Source organism: Chiloscyllium plagiosum, chromosome 5, assembly GCF_004010195.1.
Source record: "Chiloscyllium plagiosum isolate BGI_BamShark_2017 chromosome 5, ASM401019v2, whole genome shotgun sequence".
Taxonomy (NCBI): Eukaryota; Metazoa; Chordata; class Chondrichthyes; order Orectolobiformes; family Hemiscylliidae; genus Chiloscyllium; species Chiloscyllium plagiosum.
Genome location: NC_057714.1, coordinates 43,944,477 through 43,966,305, shown reverse-complemented (window position 1 = coordinate 43,966,305; position 21,829 = coordinate 43,944,477). Strand labels below are relative to the sequence as shown.

The 21,829-nt window shown below is 38.5% G+C and overlaps 1 protein-coding gene across 3 annotated transcripts in view; it reads right to left on the bottom strand.

The window, feature by feature from the left end:
- The window catches only part of calcr (calcitonin receptor), a 270,585-nt gene that overhangs the window by 111,664 nt on the left and 137,092 nt on the right, over positions 1-21,829 (bottom strand). For all 3 annotated transcript variants that reach the window (XM_043689943.1, XM_043689944.1, XM_043689945.1), the window contains exon 5: positions 3,552-3,664. In XM_043689943.1, the coding sequence (XP_043545878.1) occupies positions 3,552-3,664 (113 nt within the window). The remainder of the gene's footprint in view (positions 1-3,551; positions 3,665-21,829) is intronic.

Sequence of the window (21,829 nt, the reverse complement as noted above, 5' to 3'; positions counted from 1 at the left end):
GTGTCAGTGGCCAACTTATGGCTCAGCGGTCATCTTGCAAATAAAAGGTTGTCCAAACTCACAAGAGCATGATCATCACTAAACTGGATTTTACTAGTGGTTTGTGACAGGTCTGTTCCATGAGATGAAAAGTCCAAATTGTTTGGTGCTTTCATAACTCCATTTGGGAGATGGTGTTTCTGTAGATTGCCTTTTGAAATCACACCAATTCTAGAAATCTTCCAATTTTTTTTCCAACAAGGGTTTGGTAGCATTACATGTCATATGAATAACGAAGATGAAGATGTCATCTTAACCCATGCAAAAATTAACCCACGCAGAATTTAAATGATTGCAGGTAGAAAGGCTAAATCTCAGTTCAAAATGTGAGTTCTCCAAGGATTTTATTAAATTTTTGGGACATAACACTGACAAAGCTGGCATAAAGTCACATCTTCAAGGATGATAAGAAAATTTTCCTACTCCAAAAATCAGTAAAAAAACTTACAAAGATTTCTGGAAATAGTAAACCAGAGAATAAAAAAAAACTTATCTCACTTGGGAACTATGTCAAAACCCTTGAGAACTGACTCAAAAAGGCTCAAGAATGGTATTAGGACACACAACATGAGGTCAAAGTCATGATAACTTATGTAGATATCTTGGCTCAATATTATCCATAATTCTTGACTCTTATCCTGTGGATGCCTTCGCCACATTTATTGGAGTAGTTGTCTGCCAAGAGCAGCTGGCATACTGCAGAAAACCAATATATTATCCATCCAAATATGCAGTTATTTAAAAAAAGCCTCATGGTTATGACAGCCTGCAGGAAATTTGCAGATAGCATCCTGGGTCTCATTGGTCTTACAGAGACCGATGGTAAGCTATTGGTCTCACTGTGAGATGAAAAAGATTTGACCAAACAAATTCTTCCTTGAATACAATCTTTGTCTTTGTTTCAAGAGATTTGCATATGAGAACAAATACATGCAAATGAAATTACAAATATCAGTGGAAACTCTCTACATAGTGACTGCTGACAAATGTCTACCAGAAAGTCATAGAGTCATAGAGATGTACAGCACTGAAACAGACCCTTCGGTCCAACCCGTCCATGCCGACCAGATATCCCAACCCAATCTAGTCCCACCTGCCAACACATGGCCCATATCCCTCCAAACCCTTCCTATTCATATACCCATCCAAATGCCTTTTAAATGTTGCAATTGTACTAGCCTCCACCACTTCCTCTGGCAGCTCATTCCATTCACATACCACCGTCTGCGTGAAAAAGTTACCGCTTAGGTCCCTTTTATATCTTTCCCCTCCCACCCTAAACCTATGGCCTCTAGTTCTGGACTCCCCCAACCCAGAGAAAAGACTTTGTCTATTTATCCTATCCATGCCCCTCATAATTTTGTGAATCTCTATAAGGTCACTCCTCAGCCTCCGACGCTCCAGGGAAACAGTACCAGCCTGTTCAGCCTCTCACCGTAGCTCAAATCCTACAAGCCTGGCAACATCCTTGTAAATCTTTTCTGAAACCTTTCAAGTTTCACAACATCTTTCTGATAGGAAGAAGACCAGAATTGAACGCAATATTCCAACAGTGGTCTAACTAATGTCCTGTACAGCCTCAACATGACCTCCCAACTCTGACAACATTCTGACCAATAAAGGCAAGCATACCGAACACCATCTTCACTATCCTATCTACCTGCGACTCCACTTTCAAGGATATATGAAGCTGCATTCCAAGATCTCATTGTTCAGCAACACTCCCTAGGACCTTACCATTAAGTGTATAAGTTCTGCTAAGATTTGCTTTCCCAAAGTGCAGCACCTCGCATTAAACTAAATTAAACTCCATCTGCCAATTCTCAGCCCATTGGCCCATCTGATCAAGATCCTGTTGTAATCTGAGGTAACTTTCTTCGCTGTCCAGTAAACCTCCAAGTTTGGTGTTATGTACAAACTTACTAACTATACCTCTTATGCTCACATCCAAATCATTTATATAAATGATGAAAAGTATGGACCCAGCACCAATCCTTGTGGCACTCCACTGGTCACAGGCCTTCAGTCCGAAAAACAACCCTCCATCACCACCTTCTGTCTTCTATCCTTGAGCTAGTTTTTGTATCCAAATGGCTATTTCTCCCTGTATTCCATGAGATCTAAAGATCTGTGAGATGATAAAGAACTTGTCAATAAACACAATTCAAGCAACAAAATATTGGGGCCAGCAACACAAACAATACTTCACTTCAGAGGGAAGCAGAAAAGGTATCCCTAATGTCTTGCTACATGTCAGTATATTATCGAAGGATTACCAATAAACAAACCTAGTGGCTTAATGATGAATATCCATTTTGAATGCAAACAACATTTCATTATTGCTCTGAGGAAGGATCATTTAACTGAAGGGTTAAACTCTGATTTCTCTCGACAGATGCCAAACCTGCTGAGCTTTTCCAGCAATTTCTGTTTTTATTTCACGACTGTTGACAAAGGCAACCCTCCTGATTTAAGAACCATATATCCTCATCAAGATACATCAAAAACAAGTGGGTGTGACCAAATATCGATCTGGAGCTTGAACTCCAGTTAGGTGGATAGAATCAGTAAACAGATAGAAGATATTAGAAATGATTGTCAAACATGTGTCATATAAAGTCCTGAAAGAAACTCTATTGATTTCCACTACCTTTCCTACTAGAACATTGAAACAGATACGGACTGACCTGTTTGTGTTTGAATGATACTCTTATCTACTAATGACGAACTACTTTTGTTGACAGACCAAAGTAAAGAAAGTATACTCCATCAACATGGATACAATCATCAACATCCTTCATTAAATAATTACCACACTTGTAACCTCAGACGTGGTTATACCTGATAATGGTCCACATTTTAATCGAACAAGTGTTGGATTTAGACATTAGTCAAACATCCAGCTTGACTGTTGTTATAGCATCAGAGACTTGGCAGCCAGAGAATAGTGGTGAATCTAATTTACCATATTTGAAATATTGTGTGAAGGAAAAAAACACTTTGGTGGGAGGGTGAGTTGGTGATGAAGGTGATCATATATAAGGCAGTTAGTGTCTGAAAATTTAACTGAATAATGATAAAAGTTTCATCTATCAGGATATCAAGAACTGTTCCTGGGAGGGGCAAACAAATTGTTCCTAAGTTGTGTACCAGAATAACTCAGCAGCAGTAATGTGTTCTAACACATAACAATAACCTGAGTTACAAAGGACTCTCGTGTATTTCAGATATAATGTAACCAACTATTAAATATGATGTAATAAACCTATTTTGTTTATCAACACTGAGTTTAACGTCTGCCAAAGACTTGATGTGAATATTCTTCTTCACTTAGTAGCAGTAACTTAACCTAATACCAGCTAGTTGAATTGGTGGCAGGGAATTTTACCCATGGCTTTCCAGATGATTACACAGGCTGTGACCACAACAAATACCATGCTGGCAACATTGGAATCTGAGAATATAGCACGCTGACAGTGGTGAGGATTTTGCTGTATATAGTAGGATCGTACCTTTATTTTATAATCTGTGAATTTATTACAAAATGTATAGTTGGACCAAGTTCGATTGGTTTCTGGATGCTTGAACCAGTTCCCAGCTTCATCACAGTATTTTGTAGCCTTTTCTGAAAAAAAAATAAACCGTTTTACAAACAAACAGAAGCTAAGAAAATGTAGAACATGCAACCTTCTCCTGATAATCTCAAACTGTAAACAAAATAGAATTATCAAATTATTTGAATTTAGCAATGTAAATATTTTAAGAAATGTGAATTTGAAGCTGCAACTTGAATGATTAGAGAAGTTATATGACCCAACTTTAAATTAAGGGATGAGATAACATTTGCATTGGCTTGAGGCTTTACAACTAGGAACGGACTTTATTTTTACCCAAACAGAACTTCAGTATGTAAGGGAATTTTTTTCAGCTCTACCAAATTTTACACTTTGCAAACTTAGTTCAGCTGAATAGTATTTGGAGATTGACGCTGGGCTGAAATAATCTCATCTCTATAAATTTACACGATTTTCTATTGTTTCTCTTACAGATATTTCTAGTTGCCGCTGTTGACAATATACAGGTATTGTCACTTCCACTGAAAACTTCAGGATCTTCTTTTCACTGTTTTATATATCAGTCAAACTGTACAATTCCTAGATCTTATTATGAATAAATAAAGAGGAGAATAATTACCTGTAGCTTAATTTTAGCCCTGTAAATAGACCAATGAAGAGACATTTTGAAGATTCATGTTTATTTCAGCCTTTGTTTAGAAGGAACTTTGGCAGTGAACACTTGCTCAGAGTGGTTCTGCTGGTGATGTTGTGAGTTTATATCAGGAAGTACAGAAGTGTTAATACTGACTCGTGCACAGTACCAATGAACACTTGCCTCCAGACTGAGAAGCAACTGTTCACCACTACTTCCTGTTTTCTCTGCAGTCAAGAAATCTTACATCCAAGCTGCTCTTCTAGATTTAATTCATTAGGCTTTAATTTTGCTAATAGACATATTACATGGCACATTTTCAAAAATGTTTTGGCAATCCATTTGCACAACATTTTCTCCTCTGCTCTCAATAATCATCATTGTTACTTCAGCAAAGAACAGAATTAATTTTGTCAAATCCATTTTGCCTTGAACAAGTCTATGGTGACCTTCAATTATGAGCTTCCACCTTGCCATATGTCAATTGATTTTGGTCCAGATTATTGTCCTCAAAGGTTTTCCTATGACTGATGTTGGACTGGTTGATGTATATTTGAAGATTTAGCACTTTGCTCTTTATTTAAATAGAAACACAACTGTAAAGGCACCCACCACCTTTAAAAGCATAACCATTAGGTTTCTCCTACTATCTAATGAGAATTAGAAAATTGTGGCCAGTGCCATCAAAAATTCAATCTTCCACCCCTCAGTAACTTCAAATGTGTCCCATTCAGACTAGATCACTTTCTTTTTGCGGACAACCAAAATTTTAATTTCTTCCTTCTTATTCATGTTGCAGAGTAATATAATGTAACGATATATAAGAATGTGTGGTGATGTGCTGTGTGTTGATGTTATAATAATGTTAGTACTATATGATTATATGCAGAAAGAACTAGAAAGAAGCAAAATCTGCACTTGAGTTTTGAAGTAGTATGTGTATCTATTTCAACTGTAAATAAAGAGTTCTTAGAATTCTTAGAATTAGGTTTATTGTCATATGTACTCCAGTGAATACAGTGAAAAGTTCACAAGTTACCACTTACAGCATCATCGTAGCTACAAAAGTACCTGGGTACAGATTCTTGCACACAAATTTTTTACAGAAAGTACCACGGACTCAAGAAGCAGTGCTTGGGACCCTGATTAGAATAACCCCATACCCACAATAAAACACAAAAACATTCCAAATGTAACCAAAATCAACAACTGTAGTCAACAATTAAGTGGTTCAAGAAGCACAGAGACATTTTTCAAGACTCAGCAAGAAATCGGGGGATGTTGCAGGTGCAGGAGAAGACTGAGAAACAGACTGGAGCCATATTGCACAACAAACACAGCCAGAGTCAAAGGAGCAGCTCCAGTGCTCAGTCAAGTCATGGAGACTAATTTATCACTCTTACAGCTATTGCAGGCTAATGACTAATATCCCCAGACTCAGGCGTGGAAGGTTTGAGAGAATTACAATTTTATTGAATAGCCCCCGGCTTCAGCTAAAGAGGCTGAACAGTCCAGGTCAGTGCGTTACTGTATGCTATGGGAACAATCATGATGTAGTTGCCATAGAAGGTGAAATAATTCCACGAAGGCCAGTATCCCATCACCATGTCACCATTTATTTACACATGCAGAGTACATGTCACTGACCCAGTTAGCATGGAGCTGGCTTCTAGAGTGAGAACCTCTGATACTCTTGCTTATATCTGTCAGCCAAGGCTCCCTAATTGGACCAGGTTAATAGCTCCAATCAGGGAACTCATATTCTATGAGACCCACTTGGCTGATCTTGTTCCAATTACTTCAGAGGACATTAATAAAAATTCAGAGTCATATGAAGAAGTGTTGAGGGCATTTGATATGCACTTCAGCATGAGGGCAAGTTTAACACTGAAGGATGTAAAATTTAATCAGAGAATAATAGAGTCCTCAGGAAAGCATGGATTTGTTCACTAATTTTCCCAGTCCAGCAAAGAATTTCACACATGAAGGACTGAAGTCAGAATTAAATCACAACCTGATGGTGATGTGTGTTTCAGATGACTCTATCAAACCAGTGAGGATTTAATGCTAGAGAAAGCATTAGCCAATGTGAGACAAACTAAACTTTAGAGGCAGAATAAGGTTTTGTTTGAGGGGAAGTAAAATTGTATATAAAGTATCAATTGCGGTGAACCATGCTTAGGATGCAGTGAAATGCCCAGCCAGCCAAAATGGAGAAAAGCATGCCAAGTGACACGTCAAAGTGTTAGAGAAGTGAAGGGAAACACACAGACAGACTTTCTGGTCAATGTGTGGAGTGTAAAGACATAACTGTCACACAGTGGGATAGATTTTTAAAAAAATGCATCATTCCTGTGCATTAAAATGAAAGAATATGAGAAATCTGTCAAATCTAAATTTATAAATCAAATTGTAGAAGAAATCAGTGAATTCAGGAGTGTCAAATTGAAAGCAAAAGGGGATATTAAGGAACTGAAAGTTGAAAGTACAGTTACATCTAAGTGTTATCCGAATAATTTAAATGGTTTCAAAAGATTAAGTTGCAGCAGCCCTCAATGATGCAACAGGAGGAAAGCTTAGTTACACACTTTCCAGGTAATATTACTTTAATAGGTTACACTTGGAATAGCATCTGCACCAGAAATGTTTCAAAGAACATTGGAAGGCAATGCAGAGCTAATATTGTCAACATACTAATACATCAATCCACAAAAGAAGAACATGACCGAAGAATTAGAACAGTCATCACTCATCAAAATATTTCAGAATGTATATCTCACATTGAAAGAATGGTAAGTTTGCACAATGGAGAATAACATTTCTTGGACACATAATCCAGTCATTGAAATCACAGTAAAACAAAAGTCAACAAAGAATTTCCACTGCTAAGGAGAATTATGGAGCTGCAATGATTTCTTGTGATGAAAAACCAAGTGAGAAATTGTTTTGTCAAACTTAAAAGTAGATAAGTCTTTCAGATAGCTATTATGCTAGGGTGAACAATGGTTTTATAATTATCAAAAAATTAGAAAATGCATTTTACAAAATCAAGTAACTCCTGATCTTTTCAGAACACTTTGAAAACTGTGATCTGCATCTACCATCCATAGTGAAAGCAGACATCTTCAAAGGGATTGGGATTGTGTTATGGGGGGTGCTTAGGGTTTTGGGGCAGGACTCTTAGGTGAAAACAACAGGAAAGTGTGCACCAATCTACCATGCGTTTGGATCACTTGCTTTAACAATTGTAACAGTTGAAAATGAGGATTTAACAACAACATGGGCATGGAAAGAAAAAAATCGATTAAGTATTGAACTCCCAGTTTAAAATAGAACCAAACCATAAACCATTGGTTTCTCTTCTGAATAAAAACAATAACTAGGATACTGCTCAGGACTCAATGTTTTAGATTGATGTCAGTGAGGCATGGCTGAATATATGGATATATGAATATATTTGGATAAGCACCAAATGGCAACAGATGCATTGTCATGGATATCAATAAGTGAAACAGAGAAAGTCAATTCAGGCTTTATAGAAGAGGTCAAGCCTACATGTCAGAATGAACAGGTGTAAAAAACAACAAACAGACTGGAAATGTAAATAAATAAATTTAACCATAAACATAGATTTGGAATCAAAAAAATGGACAGAAAGAATAGCCATAGAAAAATGCAACAACTGAGACTGTATTAGATTGAAACAGACCAAGGGATAATAAGGTGAAATCGTAATGCTTCGATAATATTGTGTAGGAAACCAGTAGAACTATGGAACCATTTTTCAAAAGAATAAGCATAACAAACCTCTACAATCCAAGGATGGAAGAGAGCAAAGTATCACAGGTCTCAGAATGAGACTAAGTCTGATCAAGGAGATTGGTCACTGCACTATGAAGACTAACCCTGTGAATTATGAGATTTGGTGGTGGAGGGAGGAGCATTGGAAGAAGTTGTTCACTAAGGTGTTAAAGACTTCAGAGGGGGATGTAGATTAATGAGAGATCAGTTGAATGTGTAATGATGATAATATAATAATTTCATGATGTCAGTGTCACATTCTTATATACACAGAACTAGCGTCTTGAGAGAACGTATGTGTATGTGCTAAACTGTAAAAAATGAGTTTTACAGAATTTCAGAAAGTGCCATGGACTCAAGAGACAGTGCCTTGGAGATTAATTAGAGTTAGACCCAGACACTCAATAAAATAATTGGTATCTGATCCATTATTGCTTCTAATTCCTTCATTGTTGCATTGGCAGAATCGTCTTCTCCAGCAAAGACACATGCAGTGTTACCTTAGTGCCTTAATTACGGCTTCTGTCTTCACAAGGATGGTCCTAATTGAGTCCACCCTTCTTTTAACTGTCCTCTTGCTATTTAATTGCATTTTGTTCTCTTTTAGAAAATTGTTCTTCTGGTATGAAGAGATGTTTTTCATCAAAAAAAGGAAATGATGGTAGAAAGGAAAATACTGACAACTCGTAACTTGCTATTGGAGAGTGGTGGTATTTATAGCAGGAAGAAACCGAAGGATATCTGATTTTATAAAGTGAAATAGTGCTGACTGGAAAATTGAATATTGTGCTCTTTGGGATATTATTAAAAAATGTGTTTTATTCACCTTAGTTATTCAACATTTTCTGTATTTATATTTGTGCAGCAATAAACAGGATTCTTTTTCTTTTTCCAAGCCAGTTCAGATCCTATTTGCCTGGATAAATAAAGTAATACAAATTCACATAGCTTTATCAGCAATTCTGCAGCAGGGAAAATGGAAGCCATGATCATTAACTGCAACATCACACACAGTAAACCACCATAGATATCGAAATTTCATGAACTAAATTAGCATAGATATATAATAGATTTTCTCAGAAGTGTGACATATTTAGGCACTCAACTCCACGAAGAGCTAATTGGAATATTATGCAACATAGGCCTTCTGCTGCAGTTTAGCAATGCATTCCAATGTTATTTCAACCATTCTTTCAAAAAAAAGGTAATGATTTCGTTCAGTAGGATCCACCTCCGTTCAGCAACTACAGTCAGTACGCTGGAAATCTCAGTCTGGAAGCATGAGGGATTTTTTGATTTCATCGATAAGTTCTCAGGAACAATTTGCATTTTTGTGGTTAACATAGAAAGAAATTCCAGAGATGCTTCACAAGAATATAATCAGTCAGTGATCAGAGTCAAGCCAAACAAGGTAATATCAAGAAAAACCAGAAGAGCTGCGGATGCTGTCAATCAGAAACGATAAGAGAAATTGCTGAAAAAGCTCAGCAGCTCTGATAGCATCTGTGGAGAGAAATCAGAGTCAACATTTTGGGTCGAGTGACCCTTCCTCAGAATGGTGATATTGATAAGAATGTCGAACAGATTGGATAAAGAATTGGATGTAAAGAAAGAGACAGACTTGGGAGGAAAAGAGGTTTAGGATGCAAAATCTAATTTATAGGATCAAGAGATTTTTTTTAACCTTAGTTGCAATAATGTGGATAAAATGCAAAATATCTCAGAGTTGGAGCAATTCTGATGTTCAGGTCAGTGTAGGGATGGAAAATATAATGGAGAGGTGAGCGCATGGAGGGGTTAAAACACAACACTAAGAAGTTAGGGCTTGAGGGATCAGTAACTAGGGTAGATTATAGAGCACAGGAGCGAGTGATCTATAGAGGTTGCTATAGCACTGCTAATTGTTTAGGGTGACCTTGGGTAGAAATTGAGAAGACCGTTTTTATATTAAATTGTGTTTCTTTTTAATTCAAAATACGTGTTTAGCCTTTACTTTTGCAAAAGTTAGCTGAATAGTGTTATTTTTCTCCTTCTTTCAAACCTGAGTTCTTTCTCTTTCCCCTTGACTCACAGTTAATAATATGTTTCTGACAGTTTTTATGATTTTGGTAGGGATCAATAAGATGCTTTTTTTAAGGAATGTATAAACTGATATATTTACCTAAACAAGATCTACATTTTAAAACTAAAACATTTTAATGTTTTTATTTAGACATTTTAATTAGTTAACACAACTATCAAAGAACATGAATGCCAACTGTATCTTAAACAGTCAGTTGCATTTAATGAACACAGTTACTTACACTAATTACCCACCAGTGACCATAAGGATCAGTTCTTAGACCTCAGCGCCTCACAATATTCATTACTATTTAGATGAGGGAACTGAATGTAATGTTTCCCAAATTTGCAGATGATACAAAGTCGAGTGGGAGAGTGATCTGCAGAGAGGATGCAGAGATGCTGTAGTGTGATTTGGACAAATTGAGTGAGTGGGACATGCATGGCAGATGAAGTATAATATGAATAAATGTAAAGTTATCTACTTTGGTACCAAAATCGGGCAGGTCGATTATTATCTGAATGACAATGGACTGGGAAAGGGGGAGTTGCAATGAGGCTAGAGTGTCCTTGTACACCAATCTCTGAAAGTAAACATACAGGCGGTAAAGAAAGCAAATGGCATATTGGCCTTCATAGCGAGAGGATTTGAGCAGGATGCCTTGATGCAGCTGTACAGGGCCTTGGTGAGAATACACCAGAGTATAGCGTGCAGTCTTGAAACCTTTCAATGCTTGGCCTCAACTGCTTTCTGCGACAGAGAATTACACCAGCAAAAGCATCGGTAATGTTGAGGTCTGCTGGAGTTGCCCATGAGTGAAGAGAATTGTGAGTTAAGGCAGCAATTTCCACAGTCAGAATCATGGTCTTCATGCTCATAGCAACCAAATAAGATAATGAGGTGCCTCATAGAAATGTTAGTGGGAAAGTGCAAACTTGTTATTTAGTGAAGAGTAGAAGGGAAAATCTGATCCCACCATAACCAAAGGCTTAATTAATTCCCATTAAATATTATACATGTAGGTATACAGAAATTATAAGTGCAACAAACATCCTTTAGACAAATTGTTATAGATAGTAGAGAGAAGCCCCCATCCTGTCAGCAGGGGGAATTAAAGGATGAATGGTATAAACACCAAGGACCAAATGATGTATAACACAGAGTAAAGGACACTGGAAAACAGATAGCATTGTAAGGGGCAATTGCAAAACATTACTTAGTCATTATGACCTTGTGTAAATAAGTAATCAGAGCTTCACAAGGTACCAAACAGCACCCACTCAGTAGTGATGCAGCTGACAAATATCTGGGGAGGGGCATAATGGTCAGAGGGGAGGTGGCTAGTGCTGATGTTAATGTTGCATGTAATCATTGTAATGTAGAGTGTGTAAATATTCTGTACTTTATTGGGAGAGGGGCTGAGTCTTGGAATCTGTCTGCAGCGACCTCCTCCCAGCTGCGTGGTAACAAGCTCAGAATAAAGATTGATTTGTGCTGCTGAACGCAGGACTTAGGACATTTTAAAATTCCTCTCCAACAAGGTCAAAATATTGAATGTTTTCCACACACACTTACCATCTCTACAACACCAATCCAAGCCACCTTATGCACAAACCTCTTATTTGCCTCTAGACTCTATTGCAAGCTTTACCAATGTAACCATTCTTGGATGTAGGTTTGCTCGCTGAGATGGAAGTTTTGTTTTCAGATGTTTCACCACTATACATTTTCAATGAGCCTCCAGATGAAGCACTGGTGGTGTAGCCTGCTTTCTCGCTAACCAATCTCTTACGACTGAAAAACCAACTCTTGACCAACTCATGTCAGGAAAGGGTAGTGGCAGGGGCAGGTATTGGAGCCAAACTTAGAAATTATATTTACTTAACACCAAATTTGCTTAGCTTCTTTTGGTGTCTGTCTATTTGTAACTTAAGACTTGCTCTGATTTGCCTTTCCAAAGTGCAGCACCTCACATGTTTCTAAATTAAACATCATCTGCCACTCCTCAGACCATTGGCCCATCTGATCAAGATCCTGTTGTACTCTGAGGTAACCTTCTTCATGCAATATATTCTGTTTTCTAGTCACCAACTCTATCCATTCCCTGGCAATTGTTTGAAGCTGAATCAAACTGTAACTTTGGTGTCATATTTGCCTCTGAGATTACCATCTGCCACCATGATGAAGACCACCTATTTTGACCTCAGTGACATTGCCTGACCCCATCCTGTCCCAGATAACAAGACCACAAGACCAGATAATCTACAGTTGAAACCTTCTCCATCTCACTGTTAATTATCATTCTGATTATTCCATCATTTTTCTGGTCAGTCTTTCACATTTCAACCTTCCATGATCTTGAATCATCCTAATCTCCGTTATTTGTATCCTTAGATGTACTCAGTCCCTTTTTCCTATCAGCCTTCTTCTTACTGACCATCATTGGCTCCTGCTGAAGTAATACTACAAATTTAAAATTACCAACCTGTAAATTCCAGGGGGCTTGCATTTAAGGTGAGAGAGGGAAAGTTCAAAGGAGATGTAAGGGGCAAGGTTTTGACACAGAACGTGGTAGGTGTCTGGAACACGCTGCCAGGGCTGGTGGTGGAGGCAGAAACATTAGCGGCATTTATAAAGGACTTTTATATAAACACATGAAACATAAGAAATGGGGGGATATGGATCAAGGGCAGGCAAAAGGGATTTGTTTCATTTGGCGTCACGTTCTGCCCAACATTGTGGGCCGAAGGGTCTGTTCCTGTGCTGTATCATTCTACGTTCTATGTTCTTTGTAAATTACTAAATCTCCTTATCCCTGTAAGTGCCTGTAGCTTTACAATTCCAGCTCTGAAATAGCTACACTGCTCTTAATTTTGATCTTTTGGTGTCTGTCTATTTGTAACCTGAGATCCAGGTTCAAAGGCTTCCCTTTCTGCTCCTGCATTGCTCCCTCTGGTGTTCCACAGGATTGAGCCTCGGTTCTCTCTTATTTCTCAATGACATGCTACTCTCTGGGGCATTCACCAAAAGAAAGCAGATTTAGTTTTTATACGAACACTGTCAAATTACACTTTACTGTCTCAGAAGGAAAAAATCTTGAAAAGTTGCAAATGGCACAAATGAAAACAGAAAGTGCAACAAAAACTCAACAGATCTAGCAGTATCTGTGGTGAGGCAAATCTGTTGTGGCTTAACATTTCATGTCCAATATGACTGTTCTTCAGGACTGAGGGGGCCGGGAAAAATCAAAGATACATGCTGTTGACAAAGGGGAAAGGATGAGCAAGTGGTACAGATGATAAAGTTGTCTCCAGCAAATATCATTGGGGTTGGTTATGATAGTAAAAGAGCAATACAGATGAAAATACTGACAGTCCCTGGTTATGAATGTGTTCCATTCCTGAATCTGTTTGCAAGTCAATTTGTATGCACCCTGTAATGCAGTACAGGAAATACAAAGCAGCTGTTCCTAAGTACAGGACATGTTTGTATGTTGGTATACTTAAAAGTACACCTGTGTTTGAGATCGCTTTTGCAAGTATGAGTGTGCAATAAGTCAGACATGCATATTGTTCATTGTGTGTGTGTGTGTGTGTGTGTATAGTATCCAAATACAGGACAGAGATTATCATGGTCTGAAGCTGTTGTACTCAATGGGGGTATGTAGAACATTCTCATCTGATACCTCCATATTCTAATCATTCCAACATTCTCGTGGTCAGCTTCTGATGGTCTAAGCTTCATAGGTTTAAGGTCATTCAAATTTGTTATATGTGTCTTTAGATGCACTAAGTCCCTTTCACCTATCAATATTGTTTTTGCTGAACAACATTTGGCTCCACTTAGGCATTGCCTCAATGTTAAGATTCTGTCCTTGTTTTTGAATCTCTCTGTGGCATTGCTTCACCCCAACTATACAATTGCGACAACCCCCCATGGTGTCCACACTTTTTTAATTTTGGTCTTTTGACAATTGCTAATTTTAATTATTTTCTCATTCAGGTTGATGCTTTCAGCTGCCGAGGCCATAATCCCAGGAATTCAATTTTCTCATCAGCCCTAAAATTTCTTTATATTGTTTGGTGTCAAATGTTGCTTTATAATGCTCCTTGAAATGTTTTATTTCAGTAAAGGGACTGTATAAATGCAATTTCTTTGTTAGAAATATTATCAGATATTCAGCAATGCTTTTTGACTTGGCAGGTCTATACTGTAACCGAACCTGGGATGGATGGCTATGCTGGGATGATACACCAGCTGGAACCCTCAGCATGCAGAACTGCCCCAATCATTTTAATGATTTTGATGAAACTGGTAAGTGAGTTGTATCTTTGCCTCCTTTTATAACTCTTGAGGATGTTACTGCTGTAGTATCCTCGTAAAGCAACTTAATATTGATGATGAAAGTAAGCCTGACATCTTACTGAGTTGCTTAGCGTGGGTTTAAGGAACATGCACCAGCATCATGAGGTGTAAACACTCACTGAGTGTTGCTGATATGACACCAGCTCTGCCCTTTTCAACCTGAGCACTCCAGTTAATACCTTCTCTTAAGGGCACACAGCTCTGCATGTGCTCGGCAGGATGCACTTCACTAGAGCTTTTCAAAGGGCTCACAATGGGGCCTAATTGCTGATGAATCTTTACCAATGCTGCAGGAGGTTAGTGAAGTCAGTGGGTGTCTGAGAGTGAGCGAGTGAGAATCATAAAACTGAGAATGAGTTACACACATGTGCACGTACACATGTCTGCACATAAGCGTGCACAGATAGAAAGGCAACCTGATTCTCATTCAAATATTAATTCCACTGAGCATGCACCACAAGGTTACCTCAGAGTACAACAGGATCTTGATCAGATGGGCCAATGGTCTGAGGAGTGGCAGATGATGTTTAATTTAGAAACATGTGAGGTGCTGCACTTTGGAAAGGCAAATCAGAGCAAGTCTTAAGTTACAAATAGACAGACACCAAAAGAAGCTAAGCAAATTTGGTGTTAAGTAAATATAATTTCTAAGTTTGGCTCCAATACCTGCCCCTGCCACTACCCTTTCCTGACATGAGTTGGTCAGGAGTTGGTTCAGGATGGGGTCAGGCAATGTCACTGAGGTCAAAATAGGTGGTCTTCATCATGGTGGCAGATGGTAATCTCAGAGGCAAATATGACACCAAAGTTACAGTTTGATTCAGCTTCAAACAATTGCCAGGGAATGGATAGAGTTGGTGACTAGAAAACAGAATATATTGCATGAAGAAGGTTACCTCAGAGTACAACAGGATCTTGATCAGATGGGCCAATGGTCTGAGAAGTGGCAGATGATGTTTAATTTAGAAACATGTGAGGTGCTGCACTTTGGAAAGGCAAATCAGAGCAAGTCTTAAACACTTACTGGTAAGGTCCTGGGGGGCTGTTGCTGAACAAAGAGACCTTAGATTGCAGGTTCGTAGTTCCTTGAAAGTGGAGTCACAGGTAGATAGGATAATGAAGAAACCGTTTGGTATGCTTTCCTTTATTGGATAGAGCATTGAGTATATGGGTTGGGAGGTCATGTTGCATCTATACAGGACATTGGTTAGGCCCTTTTGGAATGTTGTGTGAAATTCTGTTCTACCTCCTATAGGAAGGATGTTGTAAAACTTGAAAGGGTTCAGAAAAGATTTACAAGGATGTTGGAGGATTTGAGCTAAAGGGAGAGGCCGGGACTGTTTTCTATGGAATGTCAGAGGCTGACAGGTGGCCTTATAGAGATTTCTAAAATCATGAGGGGCATGGATAGGGTAAATAGACAAGGTCTTTTCCCTGGAGTGGGGAATCCAGAACTAGAAGGCATAGGTTTATGGTGAGAGGGGAAAAATTTAAAAGGGACGTAAGGGGTAACTTTTTCACACAGAGTGTGATGTGCGTGGAATGAGCTGCTAGAGGAAGTGGTGGAGACTGGTACAATGACAACATTTAAAAGGCATCTGGATGGGTATATGAATAAGAAAGGTTTAGAGGGTTATGGACCAAGTGCTGGCAAATGGGACTAGATTGAGTTAGGATATCTGGTCGGCATAATGTGTTGGATTGACAGGTCTGTTTCCGTGCTGTACATCTCTATGGGATGGGTAAATGAATAGGAAGGGTTGAAATGGATACAGGCCAAATGCTGGCAAATGGGACTAGTTTAATTTAGGATATCTGGTTGGCATCGATGAGTTTCACCAAGGGGTGGTTTCTGTACTGTACAACTCTACCTTATATTTCCTATGACTCTATGACCCTATGAAAATGGCTTTGATCTTTCCAACTAGCTTGACAAAATTTCTACTCATTTTAACTGGATGTCAGACACAAAGTCTTATAAGTTAGACACAGTAAAGAATTTGCATAAATCTGTTGCATGGTAAACCTAGAAGTCACTAATGTCCGTGAAAACTAAATCTGTGTTTTTTGGACATTGTCACCAAGGAGGAGCAGATATTGAAAGTTAGGTAGAAAAAGGCGGGGGGGGGGGTGTCGGTGGATCAATGCTGGATAAGGGAGAGAAAGCATTGTAACTGGTTCTCAAGTTACAATTTAATAGATGAGAACAGAACCAGGTGAGAGCAGTCTCATCCTGTTGTGGAGACAGTGGAGCGAGGGATGGCACAATCAACCATGGTTGCAGAAAGGTTAAAGAGGGATGGTTTACCTTTGTTACAATCACATTAGGTGTCATTTATGACTTTGATAAGAACTGATTCAGTATTGTTACATGGGGGGAATCTTGATTGGAGGATTCTTGGAAAGATGGAGACAGACTGAAGAGTTGATAACATGTCCAAGGAAGTTGAAGAGGACATGGAGCTTTGAGATGGGTGGTGCATACTCCATGGAATCATAAGTCATTTATTTTGAGGAGGGTGGAATGATAATAACAGCACTAAAGAGGTGATTGGAAGTACTTGAAGAAACAGAACCATTAACAATATTGGCTAAAATGGAACAGAAATTGAAATGTAAGCAAACATGTTTGCTAACTGTTGCCTCTTACCTGGTTTGTCATATAAAGGGTCCCTGACCATTTTTTCATAACATTTAAACTGTGCATCCATTATCTTTTGCATTATTAGGTCTTCTGCAGTTTCAACTGATGATGGTTCAGTTGTAATTTCATCATAATTTTCAGTGGATGCAATGCTTAACGTATTTACCTGAGGTGAAAGAGAGGGTGCATTGTGTTAAAGTTTATCTGTTAAATATTCATCACCTGCTAATTCTTCAAATTAGTCACTGAATCAAATCTCATTAAGAACCATGAAATTTGCTGGTATTTCTATCTAATATTGACTGCAATGAGACAAAAACAGCACAGCTATAACATTCTGTGACATTGTGGAATATATTTGCAAATGGCAGGATTGAATGATGCGTTGGAGTTGTACTGCCTTCTTCTCTTTGTTAACCCATTCACTTTAAACAAACAACCTGCTATCAAAACATGCAGAAATACATTTCAAGTATGTTAACAGTTAACATGGGAAAAGTAATTTGAAGTTTGTGGTAATGTATTGCTATATAAAAAAGAAATTCTGTTGGGAAGCCTCCTAAAATTTTGGAAATTATAATAAATTTAATAAATTTTAAGCTGCTTTAAATGTAAGTGTTGGCATTTAAGACTTGTGTAATTAGATATCGCAAACTATAACATGCTTAATTTGCACATTATTTCACTGACTGCCAACATTGGGACTTGAAATATTGTCAGGCCTTTGGTTTGAAGACTGTTCTTGATTCTATTGTTGACACTGTGTGGTCTGTAAAGTCTCTCTATTTTGGGGTATCTTTTATCTATTGGATGTCTTTGCTGAAGTTGTTCCTGTTAAATCAGGTTATCCATCTATCACTACATTTGGATGGCCATAATCACCTGAGCTTCTTTTGCAGCAGAGCTCTTCCCAGCTGAAACAGGTAGTTGATCCAAAATATCATCCAGTTGACCTAAACCTCATGAATTTGCTTATGGAAGGCAGCTGTTCTGTTGAAACAGGCATTCTTATTTTTGTCATTTCTTGGATTTCTGAGCTATACAACTTCTCATTGACAATATATTGGATTTCTTTGCCACGTAGCTTCTTCTTGACTATGCCCTGAATCAATGGATGTTAGTCATCTTTTCTCAATGTTGGCTCTCAAGGAATCACATGTAGCTCATCTTCAATTTGTGTATCCAGATCCTTACTTTCAATGTGAAACTACATCTATGTTGAAGTCTGTAAGCTCTCTGCTTTGACTTGTAGATTAGGTTGAACATCTTCAGTCTCCCTTTGTAATTGTCTCACTGATTAATCCAATATGTTCACATACTCAGTCATGTTATCTGAGGACTGCTGCTAGTTAGCTGTCATTAGTGCTGATAGTTCTTTCTTAGAAGATGAATCATTTAAATATTCTGCTTGAACTTGTATTGTTTCATCACCTGACATCTAATTTGAATCTTTTCTTATCATTTCTTCACCAGGCTGTTGCTAGCTGAACAATTTTAAGTAAAGGTTTATCAGTTAGCTTAAATGGATTGTATTAATATTTAAAATCTGTCAATCTCTAAAAAAACACAATGAATAAGCTTATACAATAAGTAATAACACGTGTACAAGTAACCACCTCAAATAATAGACAATCTTACCACCACCCCCTTGGCGTTCAAGGGTGTTACCATCAAGGAAACCACCACTATCAACATCCTGGGGGTTATCATTGACCAGAAACTCAACTGGACTCACCACACAAACACAGTGACTGCAAGACCAGGTCAGAAACTAAGAAGCTAGTAACTCACCTCCTCTATCCACCATCTACAAGGCACATGTCAGGTGCGTGATGGAATACTCCCCACTTGCCTGGATGAGTGCACCATCCAGGACAAAGCAGCCCGTTAGGTTGGCACCATATCCACAAGCATCCACTCCCTCCATCACCATTGTTCAGTAGCAGCAGTGTGTACTATCTACAAGATGCACTGCAGAAATTCACCGAAGATCCTCAGACAGCACCTTCCACACACACAACCACTTCCATCTAGAAGGGCAGAGGATATATGGGAACACCACCATCTTCAAGTTCCCCTCCAAGCCACTCACCATCCTGACTTGGAAATATATTACCATTCCTTTGCTGTCTCTGAGTCAAAATCCTGGAACTTCCTCCCCAATGGGATTGTGGGTCTCTATGCAGTAGGTGGGCTGCAGCAGTTCAGGAAGACAGCTTATCATCACCTTCTCAAGGGAAACTAGAAATGGGCAATAAATGCTGGCCAGCCAGTGACACCCAATCCTACAAAATGATTTTTTTAAAACAGTCTTTTGGGGAAGGAAATTCCAAGTATTCACAAACACCTGCATTTTTAAAAATCATAATCTTATCCTAAATTGTTTCCTTTTGTCTTGTAATTGTGTCCCTTGGTTTAACACTCTCAAAACCAGGGAAACATCTTACCTACATACCCAATCTCTCCCTTTAAGTATTTTGTAGGTTTCAATGAGATCATCTCTCAAACTTCAAAACTCTAAAGAGAATTGGCCTAGTTTTCCCAAACTCTCTTCCTCAAAAGTTTCATCATTCTGGAACAACTCTGGTGAACTTTTAATAAAGGCAAAATACTAGGGATGTTGGAAATCTGAAACAAACACTGAGAATGTCAGGGTTAAGTTTTCAAATTCAGTATGATTCTTCTTCAGAATCTTGGATTAATTTCCTTACTGTTACAGATTTCCTTTACTTTGTCGTTCTCTTGAATTAATTGAATCTCAAATTCTGGGAGATTTCTTGATTCTCCCTGAGGTGCCAAGACACATAGTAATAATTTTATCTGCCATTTTCATCTTCCCAACATAAATTCTCCTGGCAGTACTTGAGGTAGCTGAAAATGTGTTGCTGGAAAAGCGCAGCAGGTCAGGCAGCATCCAGGGAACAGGGGAATCGATGTTTCGGGCATAAGCCCTTCTTCTCCTGTTCCCTGGATGCTGCCTGACCTGCTGCGCTTTTCCAGCAACACATTTTCAGCTCTGATCTCCAGCATCTGCAGACCTCACTTTCTCCTCAAGTACTTGAGGTAGATCCACCAAATAGCCAGATCTTTCCTTTGTACACACATATCGAGCTTTTACAGTCCAGTTTTGTGTTTGTTGTTAGTCGACATTCATATTGAGTTCTATCTTTATTATTCAATTTCATGATCTGCCTTTATTGTTCTCAAAATCTTTCCCAGTCCTCAGGTGTTTTTTTTTACTATTCATGGCAATGTTATAAGCCTTTTCTTTTAATCTTAAACATTTCTTAATTTCCTTTGTCAACTATAATTGACTGACTTTTTTAAGTTTTTGTATCTTGAAAGAATTCATTATTGTGTTAAAATTTACAATAATTCTTAAAAAGTACACCTTGCTTTCGTAATGGCATAATTTTTAACAAATTATTCCAAATCCATCTCAGACAGTTTACCTTCATACCTTCACAATTTCCTCTGTTCAAATGTTTAACATCCTCACTTCAGACTGAACTAGCTATCATGTTATGGTCACGCAGCCTTAAATGTTTATTTACAGCAAAATTGTTGATTCGTACTTTTTATACATTATACTAGATCTAAAATAGCTTGCTCTTTGGTGAGTTTTACATCAAAAAACAGGCTATTTGTTTAATACACTCCAGAAACTCTCAGAAATCCTCTACAGCGTGAGCTTTAGGGTTATCCAGGCTATATGCAGATGAAAGACATTTCTGTTTGCTGATTTATCCATTGGTTCCCTTGTAATGATTTCCTGATTAATATGATGCTCCTAATTTCTCAGAGTGAGAGATCCTTTTGATTTAGGAAACGAGGAAGTGAAGGAAAATAGTATCAGCAAGAAAACTGAAGTATTGGGGAAATTAATGGGGCTGAATATCAATAAGTCTGTGCAATCTGATATTCAACATTCCAGAATTTTGAAATATATAGTTCAGTAGATAGTGAATGTATTAGTGATCATCAATTCATATGGTGGCTTATGAACAACTCATTCCAATTTTTGTTGTCCTTATTGTTTGTTAGCTTCACCCAAACAAGGTTTCACAATTTGTTCATCTGGTTTGAGATCCTTCTTTACTGATGAACTGATCTCATTCCTTCTATCAGCACAACACCACTTCCTTTTCTTTATGCCCATCATTCTGAAATGTCAAATATCATTGAATCCTCAGTTCCTAGTCTTTGTCATTCTACAGGGAGAAAGTGAGGGCTCCAGATGCTGGAGATCAGAGCTGAAAATGTGTTGCTGGAAAAGCGCAGCAGGTCAGGCAGCATCCAAGGAACAGGAGAATCGACGTTTCGGGCATAAGCCCTTCTTCAGGAATGAGGCCTCCGCTTCTTCCTTTCCAGCCGTACCAACCAGTACCCTTCTACTGACACCTTTCTTCGACTGACTGAACTGGTCCTCACCCTGAACAACTTCTCTTTCCAATCCTCCCACTTCCTCCAAACCAAAGGAATAGCCATGGGCACCCGCATGGGCCCCAGCTATGCCTGCCTCTTTGTAGGATATGTGGAACAGTCCATCTTCCGCAGCTACACTGGCACCACCCCCCACCTTTTCCTCCGCTACATTGATGACTGTATCGGCGCTGCCTCGTGCTCCCACGAGGAGGTTGAACAGTTCACCCACTTCACCAACACCTTCCACCCCGACCTCAAATTCACCTGGACAGTCCCAGATTCCT